Source organism: Nannospalax galili, unplaced genomic scaffold, assembly GCF_000622305.1.
Source record: "Nannospalax galili isolate Female #2095 unplaced genomic scaffold, S.galili_v1.0 scaffold440, whole genome shotgun sequence".
NCBI classification, from domain to species: domain Eukaryota; kingdom Metazoa; phylum Chordata; class Mammalia; order Rodentia; family Spalacidae; genus Nannospalax; species Nannospalax galili.
Window position 1 is genome coordinate 366,511 of NW_008347189.1, and position 12,945 is coordinate 379,455.

Consider the following 12,945-nt stretch of genomic DNA (forward strand, 5'->3'; position numbering starts at 1 on the left):
AAAACATTACCATTGAAATCTACTTGATGACTTTATATCCATGCTCAGATGCCAAGGAGCTCAGAAAGCAGCCGATTGTCACTAGTAATAATCAGATATGTAGAGATTAGAAACACATGTGCAAACATCTTAATGTCAGTTGCATTAAAAATGAAGTTTTCTGCATGAAACTCTGTATTTTAATAATGGAGATCCTTTTTAAAGGTTAAAACCTCATTTAATTTTATGTCTTATAGGTTTATACTGAGTACAATATTGTATAACTGTAATAATTCTACTGTAAACCTAAAAATTTACAGCCAATTCTGAAAAAGATGCATCTTAGCTCAGAAAATTGTTATTGAGTATGTCAATGCTGTTGTAATGAAATGCTTCTTCTTCTAAGTATGTGGTTATTAAATAAATAATTAACAACAACAACAAAATCACATACTCTACTAAAAAATCCAAGATACAAACCAGGTAATTACAAGACCCTGTGGCAAATGTTATCAAAGAAGAATGCACAGGATGCTAAAGGAACCGAAGAAGGATTATAAAGCAAACACCGGAAGTGTTAGATAAGGTTTCCCAGAATAAGAAGTACCTGAGGTAAATTATTAAAGAAGTCAGTGAGGTCATAAGGTATTATAGGCACATTTAAAGTATAGGCCAGGCTTTAAGTCACTCACCATGGCTAAGCTAGGGAATATGTGAAAGGAAAGCATAATAAATAATAAAACTGGATAGTAAGCAAAGACAAGATCTTGATGGGCCTTATTTATACTTCCATGAAATCTGTACCTTATTCTAAAAGAACAAGAAGCATGAGCTGGGCAGGGTGGCACATACCTTTAATCCCAGCACTAGGCAGCTGGATCAGAGTGTAAGGCCAGCCTGATATACACAGTGAGTTCCAGGCCAGCGAGAGCTACATAGTGAGATCTTGCCTTACTATGTAAGTAATAGCCGGGCATGGTGGCACATGCCTTTAAGTCCCAGTACTTGGAAGGTAGAGGCAGGCAGATCTCCGTGCGATTGAGGCCAGCCTGGTCTACACAGAGTGTTCCAGGCCAGCTGAAGCTACAGGGAGACACTATCTCAAAAAGAAATAAATAATAGTAATAATAACCTAATTAAGACTCGTTATGTGGCCTTTATCAAATCTATTAAACTTCGGTATTATCAAATGTAAAATAAGAATTACTAATATCAATCTTACCAAGATTGTAATAAGAAATGAGTTATTTCATTTAAATCTTCTAGCATGGGGATCAGCAAACTGCTTACACTCTGACTTGACAGCAATTAATGATTTTTAATCATTAAAAACCAAAATCTTAAGCTATTGTGGTGACTCAATAAGTGTAATTCCAACACTTAGGCTGAGGCCAATGGATCACCATGAATTACAGGTCAGCTTGGGCTAGAGTGAAACCTTGTCTCAGAAAAGTTACAACAAAAAAAGGAGAGTACATAATAAAGATCCTACATGGCCCACAAAATCAAAGTATTTACTTCTCTTTACTGTCATTTTATTGACTCTTGGCCTAGCACATAGTACATAAACAAAGAATAGTAACTATTATTATGATTGAAGCATTTTAAGTAGGAAAAATAAGTAACATACAATGAGTTTCACAAGTATTGTTCTGGTGATAGTATTGTGTTCATGAACACAAGGCAAAGGAACAATAACAAGACTCAATAGAGTAACCTGTTTTTTCCTTCATCTCATCATAAAGGAAGAAAAATTTCTACCTCTTCTTTTACTTCTCTTATACCCCTGTAAGTTAAAACAGGTGTGCACTTTTTATGTTACAGCACTAAATGTTTGTCTATCACCTAGTATAGTATAGTCTGTTTCACTTGTTTGCTCTAACAAGATTTAAATGCCCTATAAATGTAAAAATAAGCAATTCAGAGTCAAACACACCCCACTAATCTTGGGAATGTTCCAAATAATTACTTGTATGCTTCCAAATAATAAGAAACTATAATAGCTTATTATATATCATGTACATACATATATATCTTATATATACTGATGTTATGGTTTTTATGACAGATCAACTAGGTACTATTCCAAACACCTTATAAGCATTACCTTTAATCATTATACAATCCTATGCAATAAATGCTATTACTATCTCCCTATTACAGATCTGGAAACTGAAGCATAGAGAAATTAATTTCCTGACAGCTACAAAGTAGAGGATTTAAAATTTAAAATTCTTTACCCTGTACAGACTGTAAACTATACTATATATCTCAAAAGGATTTTCATTAAGATTTAGATTACATATGTAAAGGGAGTAAGGATAGGTTTTTAGAGTCATCTATTAAGGGTTAGTTCCATTCCACAGTAAAGACTATATATATATAAAACAAAAGACTATATTCTAGGGGCTGGAGATGTAGGTCAGTGGTAGGATACATAACATGCTCAGTGCCCTATGTTCAATCCTCACTGCCATACATACTCACAAACCACTATACTCTAAACGTCTTTTAATTCTCTTAAACCTGAAATTCAATAGCTTATAGTCATCACTAGAAGCTTAAGAAATATGTACTGATACATTAGATATATTTTTCCTTCTTTGTATTTATTTCCTTTGGAAATAGTCTTGCGATGTAACAGAGGCTGGCCTTCAACTTGTTATCCCTGTGCCTTAGCCTCCGAAGATTACAGGTTTGTGTCACAACCCAAATTAGATACACTTTTGGTCATCAAACGCTTAATACTGCATCAAGGTTACTCTAATACTTTGAATCTGAAAGTCTGCTACAGGCATTGTATTAAAGGCTTAGTTAACAGCTGTTAAGTTTGGGCGAAGCAACTACATCACGAGGACTTTTACCTCAGTGGGTTAATCCACTGACACATTCATAATTTGATGGGATTATTGGGAAGTGGCAAAAATTAGGAGGAAGCCGATCCTTGAGGACATACCCTCAAAGCCTGTATCTTGTCCCTACCCCATTCCTGCTTCCTAGCTGCCCTGAAGTGAACAGCTTTCCTGACTTGCCACAGGCCCAAAAGTAATGCAGCAAGACAATCATGGTCTAAAGTCTCTGAAACCATGAGCTAACATACATATTTCCTCCTCTGTTTCTCTTAGCTACTTACTCATAGTAACAAAAAGTGACTAGCAGTTACCATTCTACATTTCACATGTTTTATAAATTTATAAGCAAATGTTGCATCAAATATGAAACAAAAGAATAAATCCCATAAGTAATTCTGGAGATTTAAATATAATAAACATTATGATTAGAAACCAAAAGACAAATACATAGAGATCTCAAATAAAGTCTTTGAGCAGAGTGGCATTCAAGTTTGTTTAACCTAAATTTAGTTCTATTATTTCAGCAGGATTTGTAATTTGTATTCTATAACTAATCTATGTTACTCATTTGGAAAATTAAGTTACTTAATGTGAAAGGAGAAATAAAAGGATTTAAACTATAAATTACAGAGGAGGTTTTTCTTTGCAAAAGATGAACTTAATAAATGCAGTATTTGAAAGCCTAAAATCACCGGGCATTTATTCACTATGAATAATAAGTCTCTCTTGCAGTAAAAGTGAATTTCTCATTCCCTTAAGAAAATAAATTTCAACTGTAACACAATTTTAAAGTAGACCCAAATATTAATAGAAACTAGTAATACTAAGAGAAAAAAAAATCTAAAACAAAAGTTCTGTTAGCAATTTCCAACTCTGTCTTAGAAACAGGAAGATTCTTAAATTTTGTTTATTTTAAGGACACCGTTATAGCTCATATGTAAGGCCTTGGATGCAAGGCCTCTAGCATGCACACACACAAAAATAGGATTAAGTAAAATACATTTTTAAGTTATCTAACTTCTGATACCTATATTTGAAAAAGTTTTAGAAAATACTCATCTAGTAAGAATAGAGCTATACAGAAATAAAATTCAAATTCAAAAGTTAAACAGAGTAATCACTATATCAAATCAAACTTTACTGTATAGAGAAAAAGTTCCTAAGAAATCTACTAAATTTTTAGATTACAAAAAAAAACAAAAAACCACTGATGCTGAAATATGTACCAAATTCAAACAACATTAGACTAAACATGAAATTCTCCTAACCATACCCCCACAATATGGCAGAGATCTGTTTACTTCTTTTGAACTCTAAGGTTAGCATTTCATTGGTGATTTAGTGTTCTCTCTGGTTCCTGTGATTTCCTTCCAAACCTAGCTATCGAAGTAAATGAAAAAATTCTCCATCCCAATTTTACTAAGTATATTTTTTAAAAATAGTCTCTACTACTCAAGAAATCTGAATTATTCAGATTTTCAATAAAGAACTGAGGGTCCTTCAAGTATGGATTGGTGGGAATGGTTAGAGACCATGAAAATAGCAAAGAAGAAAAGAAAAGACAGGGAGAAAAAGGCATTTTCTCTCTCTTCCACAAAAAAATAAAGCATTATTGTCATTCACTACCAGATACAGTATCTTCATTTTACTAATCCATGCTTCACATTTCCATAAAAATTCAACACAGATATCCTTTCATTAAAAACAACAAAAAACACTCAAGAAACTAGGAACTTCTTCAGTCTGACAAAAAAGCATTTTTGAGGGGCTGGAGAGATGGCTCAGCGGTTAAGGGCACTGACTGCTCTTGCGGAGGACCCAGATTCAATTCCCAGCACCCATATGGAGGCTATGAACTGTCCTTAACTCCAGTTCTAGGGGAATCCGAAGCCTTCTGACCTCAATGGCACTGCACGAAACGAGTGTACTCACATGCATGCAGGCAATACACTCATATACATAAAATAAAAATAAATTTTTTTAAAAACATTTTTGAAAAAGCTACAGCTAACTTTGTATTTAATGGTGAAAGACTGAATGTTTTCCCCCTAACAGCAGAAATGAGACAAGAATTTGCAGCAACTCAAGTCTCTGCCTTTGACACTTCTTTTCAATAATAGAAGTCCAAATAAGACAGACAAGAAAATGAAGTAAGATGTACCCACATGGGAAAAACAGAAGAATTCATCTATTTGCAAGTGACAGGTTCCTTGTTTTACATATATATATATTTTTTTTTAATCTAGAGAATCCATTTAAAAACTAATAGGACAAGGTTGCATGATATAAGAGAAACACACAAAAATCAACTTTATTTTTTATATGTATAGCAACCTAAAAATTAAACTAAGAAAGCAATTTTATTTACAATAGCATCTAGAAGAATATCTGGGACCAAATGCAACAAGAGAAATGTAAAACTTCTCTAGAACTATTAAATATTAGTGAAAGCAATTAAAGACCTAAATAATGGGAAAACAACCTCTGTTCATGGGTAGGAAGCAAATATTGGTGAGATACAATGTTTCCCAAATGTATGTACAAATTTAACACAGTCCCCATCAAATTTCTAGCTGGCTTTTCTGAACAAATTGACAAGCTGATCCTTAAGTCAATATGGACACAGAAGAGATTCAAATCGCTAAAATAACCTTGGAAAATCAAAGTGGAGAACTTCACTTTTTTAATCAGCTGACATGAGCATACGTGTACAGATGAGTGCAATAGCATACAAGGAGAGAAATGAACTCTCACATTTGCAGTTAACTGATTTTTGACAAGGATAACAAGATAATTTAATGATTCATGAACAGTTTTTTTCAGTAATGACACTAGAACAAATGGCTATCCACATACGAAAGAATATTAGACCCCTATGAGACCTCAAACACAGAAACTCAAAAAGATAAATTGCCTAAGTGTAAGAACTAGGACTATAAAATTCTTAGGATAAAATAAAAGATAATAATTCCTTGATAAGTAATGGTTTGTTAGCTATGATGGGACAAGAACAAAAAATAAATACCTGAATTTGACTTCATAGCAGCTGGGGATGTAATTCAGATGTAGAATACATGCTAGCCAGGCATTGTGGTACACACCTTTAATCCCAGCACTTGGGAGGCAGAGGCACGCAGATCTCTGTGAGTTCAAGGCCAGCCTAGTCTACATACTGAGTTCCAGGCTAGCTGAAGCTACAGGGAAACCCTGTCTCAAAAAGATTAATACCTGAAAGTACAGGGAAACCCTGTCTAAAAAAAATTAAAAAAAAAAAAAAAAAAAAAAAAGAATACATGCTTAGTATGCATAAGGCCTTTGAACCAAAAAAACAAGAAAACAAGATATTGACTTTATCAAGCTAAAACCTTTGTTTCAAAGAACAACATCAGGAAAGTAAAAAGATGACACATACAGAGTGGGAGAAAATCTTGGTAAATCATGCATATTACAATGATGAAAATCTATAATACATACTAAGGGACTCATAACTCAAAAAAATAAGTAACTTAATATAAGCATGGGCAAAAAAATTTTAATCTCTTTGCATAATTCTCTCCAAAGGCTATATATACATGATCAATACACATGAAAAGATAATCAGCACCAGTTCATCAAGGCATCAGAATCATGGAACTTCAAATTAAAGTCAAACCAAGAGATATCACCTCACACCCACAAGGAGCAATAAGACCCCACCACCAAAAAAAAGTAATTTGTTAAAGATATGAAGAAAATTAGAACTAGCACCCTCACTACACTGCCAAAAGAAATTTAAAATATTATGCAGTCTAGATGGCACTCACAACAGAAGCTCCTCAGTTTAAAGATGAAGTGCCACAAGAAGATGAGGTCCTACAGCCTTTCCACTTCTACCTGTCTAATCAAAAGAATTGAAAACATAGCTACAAATGCTCACAGCATGACATAACAGCAAAAAGTTGAAACAAAACCCAAACATTTATCAGGTGATTACTGGATAAGAAAAATGTGGTATTTATCTATAAAGTGTCATACTACTCAGCCATAAAAAGAATAAAGATTTTTACTTGCTGTAACATGGATAAAAGCTAAACACATGGTAAGTTAAAAAAAAAAATCTAAAATATCACATATTACATTAACATTCAGCTTTTATCAAATGTGCAAAATAAGCAAATCTCTACAAATTTCTATCAGTGATTACATAAATACAGGGGCAGTGACTCAAAGGTCATAGGACTATATTTTAGAGAATGAAAATTTTCTCAAAGTAATTGTGGTGACAGTTGTACAACTGTGATTATATTAAATACTACTGAAAAGTATACTGCAAATAAGTTGCTTCTGAAGTATATAAACTACTTTACAAAAGCAGTTTTTTTTTTTTAAAAAAAAAAAAAAAAGGACAATCTTTGGGTTGATGAGATGGTAAAGGCACTGCTGCCAAGTCTGAAACTAGAGATCAATCTCTGAGACTCACAAAGCAGGAGAGGTGCAAAGGGAGGAGGCAGACAGACAGGGAGGGGGAAAGAGAGGGGAAAGGAGGAGAGAAGAAGGGAGGGGAGGGCAAGGGAAGGGAGAGACAAGAGATCCATAATCAACCTAAAGAAATACTCAGAGATACATAACAGAACCAAGCTCTTCTTAAAAACTGAGTAAAGATGAGTTAAGGTTTCACATTACAAGATTCCTAGGCAATGAAAGAATAAGTTATGACTGAATTAAAATGAAAGTTGTTCAGAGATAAAATCTACTTCAGGTCCAAGAAGTCCAGTGTTAGTATGGCTGGCATAAAATAAATAAATAAAAGTATAAGCTGGGTGTGGTGGTGCACGCCTTTAGTCCCAGTGCTCGGGAGGGAGAGGCAGGTGGATCTCTGTGAGTTCAATGCCAGTCTGGTCTACACAGTGTGTTCCAGGCCACCTGGGGCTAAGGGGAGACCCTGTTTCAAAATAAAACTACTTTGAAATATCATCTCACCCCAGTGAGAATGGCTGTCATCAAGAAAAATGACTACAAATGTCGTTGAGTGTATAGGGAAAGCAGAATCCCTAATTTACTGCTGAGAGGAATATAAACTAGTACAGTCATTATGAAGATCAGTATGGAAATTTCTCAAAATAAAAATAAAAAATAGGACCGCCATATGATCCAGTTATGCAACCCCTGCGCATATACCCAAAGGACTCCATATGCTACCACAGAGATACCTGCACATCCATGTTTACTGATGCTCTATTCAGGGCAGCAAGGAAAGAGAATCATTCAGCATATGAATGAATAATCCAAATGTACATGCACAACGAAATCTTACTCAGCTGTAAAGGAAAATGAAATCTGCAGAGAAATGAATGGGCCTGCAAAGTATTACATTAAGCAAAATTAACCAAATACATAAAGAGAAACCAGTGTTCCATCCATATGCAAATTCTAGCTTGCAATGTATATGTGTATGGATATAAATAGGAATAAATGTGGATAAAGCCTATAAAACTAGAAAGGAGAGCGTAAAGAGAAATGCTGAGAGGGAAAGACAAAAGGATACATGTGACTCCAAAGCAGAAAGGAAGGAGGTGGATATAAAGGCAGGTTAAGGAGATGAAAGAGAGGAGGGGTGGGGGGACAGGTGAAACAAATTTTTCTTGAAAATACCATAATGGTCTACAGCCACACCACTCTCAACCACTCTCACTGCGCCTGATCTCATCAGATCTTAGAAGCTGAACAGAGTTGGGCCTGGTTAGTACTCAGATGACAATGCCATGATACCTAATATCTTCAATAGTAATTTTTTAAATTTAATAAATAAAAGTATATTTTACAAGCTGGGCATGGTAGCACACACCTTTAATCCCAGCACTAGGAAGGCAGAGACAGGCAGATCTCTGTGAAATCAAGGCCAGCCTGGTCTACAAAGCAAGTTCCAGGCCAGCTGAGGCTACAAGGAGACTCTGTATTTAAAAAAAAAAAAAAAAAAAGAAAAAGAAAAGTATATTGTGAACTCTAATAAAGTTGTCCCTAGAAATTTACAGATAAAATTTTTCACTGAATATTTACATTAAAAAATTTCTACAGGGTATTTTTATTTTTTAATTTTATTGCTTGATCGGTTGAATAATTTTAGGTATATGATGTTTTTTTTCCCTTATTACTGCGCCTGTAATACCTGTGTAGGCCAGAAGAGGGCACCGGATCCCCTGGAATTGGAGTTACTGGGGGTTGTGAGCAGCCATGTAAGTGCTGGGAACCAAACCCAGGTCCTCTGCAAGAGCAGCCAGTATTCTTAACCACTGCACCATCTCTCCAACCCTGATATTCTTAAATTTTGGAAAAATTCACTGTATATTTAGGAAATTTAGGGAACACTAAGATTATCATTGCTAATACAAATACAAGGCTTAACTGGGGAAATTGGTATTTATAAACAGAAACATAAACCTAACCCAATGAAACCCTTGCCACATTCTTGTTCTGTCCTCATCCCCCACTAAAAAAAATAAAAAAATAAAAAAAAAAAAGAAAGAAATTTATTTTTTAATTCTAAATTCTTAAATTAGAATCAAGTGAAGTGGCACCTCCCTATAATCATAGCACCAGGGAGACTGAGGCAGGAGTCTGGTCTGAACCCAGCCTGCACAACAGAGCAAGACTCTTTCTCAAACAATAAAGTAAAAAAAAAAAAAAATTAAATTCCTTTAATCTTTCCATTGTTTTTACCTTATATTCCACACCATTATGTTTTTTCACATGACAACTTAATATTCAATGAAGGACAAAATTACAGCACCACACAAAACAATGAAAATAGCAAATTACTGTAAGTTAATAGAAAAGTTTTGCTTCCACTCAGAAAAATATTCCTAGGTTTTATTTACCAGAATCAGTCAACATAAACTAAAAGAATTATATAGCATTTTTGTGACACTCTATTAATCTATATAAATTCTGGTTCCTTGATCCTTTATAATGTTTAATTGTATTCAAATACATACAGGCCAGATGTGGTAGAGCACACAAGCCTTTGATTTTAGTATTCAAGAGGCTGAGGCTGATGGGATCTTTGTGAGATCAAGGCCAGCCTGGTCTGCATATCCAGTTCCATAGCTCCAGGGAGACCTTGTCTCAAAAAAGGGGGAGAAGGGTTGGAGAGATGGCTAATTGGTTATGAGCACTGGGTTTGGGCCCCACCACCCACATGGCAGCTAACAATCACCTATAGCTCCAGTTCCAGGGGATCCCACACCCTCTTCTGGCCTACACAGACACTGCATGCACAGGTACAGAAATAAACATGCATGTAAACACTATAAGTAAAAATAAAACTATTAAAACACACATGTACACACATACACACACACACACACACACACACACACACACACACTTAAAATTCTCCAACTTCCAGGACTACATTCACAAAAAGCAATGAAACTAAGAAATGGGACTATTCAAAAATAATAAATATATGAAGTACAGCTGTTTTCTATAAACTAACATGTAAAGCTTCATTGACTATTTTCTTTCTAGAAAAAGTATATCTCTCATGTTTACATATAGTTTATTTATAGCAAAGTCCTCTGAAATATCAGCCCTCCCCCAGTGTTGGAGGGGAAGTCCTCTGAAATATCAGCCCTCCCCCAGTGTTGGAGGGGGAACTCAGGGCCTCACACATGCAAGACAAGTTCCACACCACAGAGCTACATCCCCAGCTCTTATTTTCTTGATTCCTAATTCACAGTTAAGCAATATTACTCCAGGAAACAAATGAGTTTATATTTATAAACATTTTTCAATACTTATAATAAGGGCTTTAGTATGCAGTACCAAAATCGAGATTATGTGACAAACATGTTTTCTCATCCTATTGTCAAAACCTTGCTGAAAAGATACCGACTCCCAGGCACAGATGAGAAGACAGGTTTACAAATACTAGGTAGTCGGGGCTGGAGAGATGGCTCAGCAGTTAAGGGTACTGGCTGCTCTTGCAGAGGACCCAGGTTTAATTCCCAGTACACACAGGCACAGACAACTGCCTGTAACTCCAGTTCCAGAGGATCCAGTGCTCTCTTCTCAACAAGGGTGCACTTACACACATGCAGGCAATACACTCATACGCATAAAATATATTTTAATACTAGCTAGTTTGCCTAAGACAAAAGGGGGAGGCGATAGGTATAGTCAGAGTTCTAACAGGTCTATAAAAGTGCTCTTTTTTCCACTAAACTGCATGAGATCAAACTGTTTCTCAAATAGTTGTAATAGAAAACAGCTTTTCACTTCTCTTCTTCCCCCCACTTCCAAGTGAACAAACAGCATACTGTGTTTATGAGAGCGGCTTCAGAAAAGAGCCATCTCTGGCCACATGTAAACGTCCTGAAAGCATTAAATCTATATTATGACTCCATCCACAGTCAAGGTCTAGCTGTGTGGGCTAACTAAATACAAGTGTAAAGACAGCTAAGTAAATCAGCAAATAATTACCCAAATGCGTTTTATGTTTGGTTCTGAAATGCACTTTGAACCTATTGGCACATTTACCTTTATAACCACTCTCCTCTGACCCCCCACCCCACCCCAAAACAGCTTTCCAGGAGCACACAAAGAGGCTGCTGACCTAGGAGGTGGAGACTTGCAAACATGTTTGGCTGTACATGACTATCTAGATGGACAATTAAGATAACGAGAAGCAATAAGGTAGCATGTAAAATGTGATGTGCTTCCACTGTGTACAAACAGGTCGGCTAAACTCCTGAACACAATCCTCCTAAACAGTCTAAGCTAAATAAACTGGCTGGGTTAAGATGACAGTTCCAGTAACTTCCTCTTCCTCGCTGACCTCCTCAGCTCAACGTGTGCCCGCCTTTCCCCCTAGGAGGCAGGATCCAAGCAATTTCAAATGCACAGAATCATCCAATCCCACCAGCACCTAGGCCAAGAAAGCGAGTATCCCGTTCTTCCTCTACCTTTCCAGGGAGATCTTTCTTAAGGGGGAAAAACAAACATTAAAAAAAAAACCTAAAAAACCTTCCCAACGAGATAAAGTATTTGCAACCAAAAAAAAAATATTTACTCAGCCTCTCCCCACAGCCTTAAAGGACTGGCGAAGAGTGGGGATCTGAACAGCACGTATTCCGAGATTGGCTGTTTTGATTCACTTTCCCTCGGGTTCCACGGCCGGCTGGGGAAGGCCTGCAGTTAGAACGCCAAAATAAGCCTCGGCCTCTTCTCGAGAGCCGCGAAGGCTGCGAGGCCCAGGCGATCCGTCCCGCCCCCGACCCTCACCTGCTCAGGCCCGGGGCAGCGCCCTGGGCCCGCGCGAGCTGGCCGTCCCGGGAGCGTGCGGGGAGACAGGCCGGCCGGCGGGCGGGCAGGCGGGCTGCGGGCGCGAAGACGGTTAGGCCGCGCTGCAGGCCGGCGCGCTTCCTGCCGAGGCCCGACACGGGAACTGCGGCCCCGAGCACTCGCCGCCCGCGGCCGTGAGCCCGGCAGTCCGTCCTCGCCCGGGCCCGCCGAGCCGCTCTCCCCACGACGCGGGACGACCACGCCACTCGGGAGTCCCCGGCGCGTGCCCCCTCCCCACACGCACTGGGCCGGGAACCCGCGCCTCTGAAGCGACGCGGGCCGTCTCCCGCCGCCCGACACACACCCACTCGCCGTGGGGCAGCGGGCCGCCTTCCTCCCGCCAAAGTCGCAACTCACACACCCACACACGTTCGTCCGTCTCCCACCTCACTGCCCCGGGACGCGCTCCCCTGCTTGACACTCCCGGTCCTACCCGAACCACGGCAACACTCTACCTCATTCTCCCCCGCTGGCCCAGAAGGAGCAACAGCAGCCATTTCCCCGCGGCAGGGGACACACACAAACACGCGCGCCCGCACCAGGCCCCCACAGATGCTTCCTCTTCTGCCTGTGGCCGCAGACACAAACACAAACACCCACGCCCGCCCCGAGGGGAAGCCGCGGCGGGAGGCCCGGCCGGGCACGGCGGGCGGACAAGGCCGAGCGCCCCCTCCTCACCTGCATTCAGCGCGCCAGGGTCCGGGCGACGACGGCGGCGGCGGCGGCGGCGGCGGCGGCGACGACAGCAGCGGTGGTTCGTGGGCGGCGAATCGTAGGCGGCGGCGGGGGCGCT

The 12,945-nt window shown here is 38.7% G+C and overlaps 1 protein-coding gene across 3 annotated transcripts in view; it reads right to left on the bottom strand.

Moving 5' to 3' along the window:
• Window positions 1-12,893, bottom strand: part of Cnot6l (CCR4-NOT transcription complex subunit 6 like) — a 106,799-nt gene extending 93,906 nt beyond the window's left edge. Inside the window, exon 1 of one of the 3 annotated variants that reach the window (XM_008843688.3) lies at window positions 12,831-12,893. Coding sequence is in view for 1 of the 3 variants with exons in the window: in XM_017800787.2 (XP_017656276.1) it covers window positions 12,608-12,612 (5 nt within the window). In the remaining 2 variants the exon portion in view is untranslated. Of the gene's footprint in view, window positions 1-12,092; window positions 12,411-12,607; window positions 12,734-12,830 lie in introns of those variants that run through there. The other 2 variants (XM_017800787.2, XM_029568591.1) reach the window with 2 other exon arrangements.
• Window positions 12,894-12,945: the final 52 nt, after the last annotated feature.